This window comes from Etheostoma spectabile, chromosome 20 (assembly GCF_008692095.1).
Source record: "Etheostoma spectabile isolate EspeVRDwgs_2016 chromosome 20, UIUC_Espe_1.0, whole genome shotgun sequence".
NCBI lineage: Eukaryota > Metazoa > Chordata > Actinopteri > Perciformes > Percidae > Etheostoma > Etheostoma spectabile.
The window spans coordinates 27150703-27156945 of NC_045752.1; the positions used below are offsets into that span (position 1 = coordinate 27150703).

The 6243-nt window shown below is 49.6% G+C and overlaps 1 protein-coding gene across 1 annotated transcript in view; it reads left to right on the forward strand.

Annotated features, from left to right (window-relative positions):
- mgaa (MAX dimerization protein MGA a) overlaps positions 1-6243 on the forward strand; it is a 32394-nt gene that overhangs the window by 17160 nt on the left and 8991 nt on the right. The window contains 11 exon segments of the mRNA XM_032499803.1: positions 142-600; positions 731-872; positions 875-1007; positions 1701-1821; positions 2088-2204; positions 3574-3679; positions 4213-4538; positions 5146-5220; positions 5281-5523; positions 6138-6187; positions 6189-6243. The exon segment at positions 6189-6243 is cut by the window's right edge and continues 170 nt beyond it. Coding sequence (XP_032355694.1) covers positions 142-600; positions 731-872; positions 875-1007; positions 1701-1821; positions 2088-2204; positions 3574-3679; positions 4213-4538; positions 5146-5220; positions 5281-5523; positions 6138-6187; positions 6189-6243 — 1827 coding nt within the window.

A 6243-nucleotide genomic window follows, 5' to 3' on the forward strand; every position in this document is an offset into this window, starting at 1 on the left:
ATGTGAGACCAGATGTGAGTTGAGTCAGATTTAATAACAGAATGTAACTAAAGGATTCCTCTTTGCCGCCGGCATCCAGGAAGGAGAACATGAGGCAGAAGGGTCTGAAACCCAAAGCTTCTGGTCCGGGTCCGACGCCAGCTGAACCCCACCCGGAGGTCCTGGTCCCCACAATCCCGGTCCCGGGTCCCGGCGGTCCCAGTCCCAGCGGTCCCAGTCCCGGCGGTCCCGGTGCCCGCGGAGTTACCCCAACCCTTCACTGAGAGTAAGAAACCAAAGAAACCCTTTAAGGTCCGGTTCCACCACACAGAACCGCTACCGCCGTCTCCAAAACTCAAGAAGAAGAAACCCAAGACCTCGTCCCGGACCCTGAGCCCCCTGAGCCCCCTGGGGCCGCCCGGCGTCTCCGCCGACATGCCCCCGCTGGAGTCGGACTCGGAGCTGGATGACGCGGGCAGGAGGCCCGGCGCCCCCCTGATGACCCGCGCCCTGCTGAGGCAGAAGGACCTGGAGGACGGCGCCGTGTGGGAGGGCCGGCATCGGACCTGCGTCACCGAGGAGAGGGCCGCCGTCGCTCTGACCTCGCTGTTCACGCTCAAGGTAACTATGTCCCCGTATGATGATGTCATGTCTAACAGCTGTATGCTACTGTCTCCGTATGATGATGTCATGTCTAACAGCTGTTTACTACACATATTCTCTCCCCCCCTCTCTCTGTCTCCCCCCCCAGGGTTTTGTCTCAGAGAACCCGACGGCTCCGATCCAGCTGGCGGGCAGACGGCCCCCCCCCTGCCTGGGGGCGTGGTGCCGGCTGGGCTGCGTGTGCCCGTCTCTGCCCCCCCCCGTGTGCCGGGGGGGGCACTGCGGGCGCCCCCCTGCATGTTCGGCTGCAGCTGCCTCAAACAGAAGGTGGTGCTGCTGAAGAACCTGGACGGGTCGGACTCCAGCCCCCCCGAGCCCCCTGGGCCCCCCGCAGGAAGAGGAAGAGGAGATGAAGATGGCCTACGGTAAGTACCCCCCCCCCCCCCCCCACAACCCCCCCACAACTTTCTACACATTATATGACTTTTAAAATGACCTTTTAGAAAAAAGTAGAAATGTGTGTGTGTGTGTGTGTGCGTGTGTGTTGGTGTATGAGGTGTGTGTGTGGTGTGTGTGTATAGAGATGTGTGTGTATGTGTGTGTGTGTATAGAGATGTGTGTGGTGTGTGTGTTGTGTGTGTGTATAAGATGTGTGTGTTGTGTGTATGGGGTGTGTGTGTGTGTGTGTACAGAGGTGTGTGTGTGTGTGTGTGTGTATAGAGGTGTGTGTGTGTGTGTGTGTGTGTGTGTATAGAGATGTGGTGTGTGTGTGTGTGTGTGTATAGAGATTGGTGTGGTGTGTGTAAGAGATTTTATGTGTGTGTGTGTATGTGTGTGTGTGTGTGTGTGTGTGTACAGAGATGTTTGGTGTGTGTGTGTGTGTGTATAGAGATGTGTGTGTGTGTATGTGTATGTGTGTGTGTGTGTGTGTGTGTGTGGGTATAGAGATGTGTGTGTGTGTGTGTGTGTGTGTAGAGATGTATCAGTCTCCTGCAGTGTGTCACCTGTAACGCCGCCTGCTGCTTCCTGTCGTGTGTGTGTGTGTGTGTGTGGTGTGGTGTGTGTGTGTGTGTGTGTGTGTGTGTGTGTGTGTGTGTGGTGTGTGGTGTGTGTTTGTATCCTGAAGGAGGCGGACAGCGTTTCCCAGCCTGCCGAGCGGGTCCGGACCCTGTGGAGGAGAGAGACCCCGACCCAGACCCGATCCACGCCCCCCCCCCTGTAGCCCGGCCCCGCCGCGCCGTAAGAACCATTATTATTATTATTATTATTATTATTATTATTATTATTATTATTATTATTTGTGGTTGTTAAATGGTGATAAATACTCCAGTAAATTGTTTTTATTTAGTTATTTTCACTCTTCCGTCCCGAAGACTCGGGGGCTTCATGGAGTTTGAGTTGGAACATTTGGGATTTTTTACTTTCTAAAAGTGTTATCATAACCATATGTAGTATGTCTACTCCTGGAGAAACTGCATCCTGTAAAGTAGTGTGCTTGTTCCCAGGAGAGGAGGGAGGAGAGGGGAGAGAGGAGGGAGGAGAGCAGCAGCTGTGCCAGAGTCCGAGGGTTCAGAGGGAGGAAGAAGAGGAAGAGGAAGCAGATCCTCCAGGACCCCCCAACGGTGAGACTATGATCTGCAATACACTGACACATAGAGATGTACAGGGAGATTGGATGGGTGGATGGTGTAGTAGGTAGATAGGTAGGTAGGTAGGTAGTAGATAGGTAGTAGTAGGTAGGTAAATAAGTAGGTAGGTAGGTAGGTAGGTAATAGGTATAATAGGTAGGATAGGTAGATAGGTAGTAGGAGTAGGTAGATAGGTAGGTAGTGTAGGTAGGTAATAGGTAGGTAGGTAGGTAGTAGGTAGGTAGTAGGAGTAGTAGGTAGGTAGATGGTAGGGGTAGGTAGTAGGTAGTAGGTATGTAGGTAGTAGATAGGTAGGTAGGTAGGTAGGTAGGTAGTAGGTAGGTAGATAGGTAGGTAGATAGGTAGTAGGGTAATAGGTAGGTAGTAGGAGGTAGTGTAGTAGTAGATAGGAGGTAGATAGGTAGGTAGGTAGTAGGTAGATAGGTAGGTAATAGTAGTGTAGGTAGATAGGTAGGTAGGTAGGTAGTAGGTAGGTAGTAGTAGTAGGTAGGTAGGTAGTAGTAGATAGGTAGGAGGTAATAGGTAGGTAGTAGTAGGTAATAGGTAGTAGGTAGGTAGTAGGTAGGTAGTAGGTAAAGGAGGTAGGTAGGTAGGTAGTGGTATAGGGTGGTAGGGAGGTAGGTATGGTAGATAGGTTAGTAGGTAGTAGTAGGTATAGTTAGGTAGGTAGGTAGGTAGGTAGTAATATTTCGATCACCAAAGGAAATTCAGGGTTCCAGTAGGTTAAAGACATCACTCACAACATACACATAAGGCGAGGCAGCTTTATCTGTAGAGCACATTTCAGCAACAGGGCGATTCAAAGTGCTTTACACAAAATCAGTTAAACAGATAAAACACAAGTAAAACAGTTGAAAATCATAAGCATTAAAAACCAATAAAACACATGAATAGACAGTTAAAAAATAGACACATAAAACACAAGAATAAAAGTTACAGTGCAGCATAAGAAATTTAAAGAAATGAGCATTCATTTAAAGAAAGGCAGCATCAAAAAGAAAGGTCTTCAGCCTTGATTTAAAAGAACTGAGAGTAGCAGCGGATCTACATAAAATAACAAACAGGAGGGTAAAGTGACAAATCCACATGAATAATATGGACAAGAAAAGAAAAGATACTAAATTAAAAATAATCCACATGTATGTACTAAGGGATGACAGAAGGACTGTGCATATGGGCTAATATAGCCAGTAACCAGTGGGCGACAACCATTTAAAATCATACAAACAAGCAACACAATTTTAAAATCAATCCTGAAACAGCGTGGCCCAAACTGGTGTAAAGTGGTCTCGCTGTGGATGTGATGTGGTCCAACGTGAAGTGACCAATGTTTGTCCTCCAGGGGACGCCTGGACATGTGAAGCCTCCCAAAGCTCGGCTGGGGTCTCTGAAGCAGAGAGACCTGACGCTGAAGGACTCAAAGACCAAGTCCTCCACTCTCCTACCAGGTACACACACCGGCTACTTTCTGTTAAAGAGTAAGATCCTTTTAGTTTGACATGGAAAATTACCATCACCAAACCCGCCAGACTCCATGTAAATAATCACTACTTTTAGCGTGTATAGAGCAGCACATCTCCACCAGACTCCATGTAAATAATCACTACTTTTAGCGTGTATAGAGCAGCATATCTCCACCAGACTCCATGTAAATAATCACTACTTTTAGCATGTATAGAGCAGCATATCTCCACATGTAAATGGGTGAATTTAGAGTTTATTCCAACCAGACCAGAGTGGTGATTGTTGGAACAGTTTTGTTAATGGTTTGTTTGGTATAACACCTCACTCGCTCTCGCTCTCTCTCTTTCTCTAGCTTGCTCCACCACTTTGTTTATCTAACATTAGCACCTCTCTTTCTCTCTCTCTCTCTCTCTCTCTCTCTCTCTCTCTCTCTCTCTCTCTCTGTTCTTTCTGTAGCTTGCTCCACCACTTTGTTTATCTAATGATATAGCCTAACGTGATTCATGTCTGTCTCTAGCGGTCCCCCCGGTCCCCCCGGCCACCGATCCGGCCCCGAAGCCATCCAAGCGCCTGGTGATCGTGGCGGACTGCACGTGGGCGAGCGATGCCGACCGTAACCACGTGTTGAAGCAGCTGTGCGAGGCGATGGCTCACGACCGCCTGGGCAAGGCCTTCTGGATCCAGGACTACCTGATCAGCCCCCTCACGCAGACCGTGGAGCAGAGCGGCGCCGAGCACTGCATCCAGTACAGGATGCACATCTCCAGACCCAGACTGGAGCGGGAGAAACCCGCCAGACCGGCGAGGAGACGGCGGGACACGGAGCAACAGAAGGTGGAGGAGGTGTGTTCAGGTGCATTCTGGGTGTGCTGGTCTTACAGGGAGGTGTGTTCAGGTGCATTCTGGGCGTTTTGGTCTTACAGGGAGGTGTGTTCAGGTGCATTCTAGACATGCTGGTCAATATGGACACACACTATGCTTATCACACACACAGGGACACACACTATGCTTATTACACACACAGGGACACACACACGCACAGGGACACACACTATGCTTATCACACACAAAGGGACACACACACGCACAGGGACACACACTATGCTTATCACACACAAAGGGACACACACACGCACAGGGACACACACTATGCTTATTACACACACAGGGACACACACACACACACACACACACACACACACAGGGACGCACACTGTTTGTTACACACACAGGGACACACACTATGTTTGTTATACACACACAGGGACACACACACACACACACAGGGACACACACACACACAGGGACACGCACTATGTTTGTTACACACACAGGGACACGCACTATGTTTGTTACACACACAGGGACACGCACACACACACACAGGGACACACACACACACAGGGACACACTATGTTTGGTAAAATGTCCCTTTATCTTTATCTTGCAGCCGGATGACATGGAGGAGGAGCCTCCAGAAGACTGGCAGCGGGAGGTGGAGGAGGAAGAGGAGGAGGAGGAAGGGGTGGAGGAGGAGGAAGGGGTGGAGGAGGAGGAGGAGGAGGAGGAGGAAGGGGCGGAGGAGGAAGGGGCGGAGCCTCTAGAAGACTGGCAGCGAGAAGTGGAGGAAGACGACTTGGTGGAGGAAGAGGAGGCGGAGCCAACAGGTCCCCAGGTGCATGATGGGAGAGAGAGCAGCAGGACGGAGATGAGGAATAGGAAGATGATGATGGTGAGGATGGGTCTGCCGTTCCTCACTGGAGTCTCCCCCACCGGCTTCCTCTCAGCCAATAGGAAGCAGCCGGGAGGAACAGACCACCTGGTCCAGGTGAGGACCACACTAACTCTATACACGCTAAAAGTAGTGATTATTTACATGGAGTCTGGTGGAGATATGCTGCTCTATACACGCTAAAAGTAGTGATTATTTACATGGAGTCTGGTGGAGATATGCTGCTCTATACACGCTAAAAGTAGTGATTATTTACATGGAGTCTGGTGGAGATATGCTGCTCTATACACGCTAAAAGTAGTGATTATTTACATGGAGTCTGGTGGAGATATGCTGCTCTATACACGCTAAAAGTAGTGATTATTTACATTGAGTCTGGTGGAGATATGCTGCTCTATACACGCTAAAAGTAGTGATTATTTACATTGAGTCTGGTGGAGATATGCTGCTCTATACACGCTAAAAGTAGTGATTATTTACATGGAGTCTGGTGGAGATATGCTGCTCTATACACGCTAAAAGTAGTGATTATTTACATTGAGTCTGGTGGAGATATGCTGCTCTATACACGCTAAAAGTAGTGATTATTTACGTGTGTGTGTGTGTGTGTGTGTGTGTGTGTGTGTGTGTGTGTGTGTGTGTGTGTGTGTGTGTGTGTGTGTGTGTGTGTGTGTGTGTGTGTGTGTGTGTGTGTGTGTGTGTGTGTGTAGGTGAATGGCAAGCTGTATCCTCTGGCTAAGATCCAGTTGGGGATGATGGGGCGCTCCATCCGCCAATCGGCTGGCAGCGTACCTGATGGGCCGGGTGGGCTCCAAC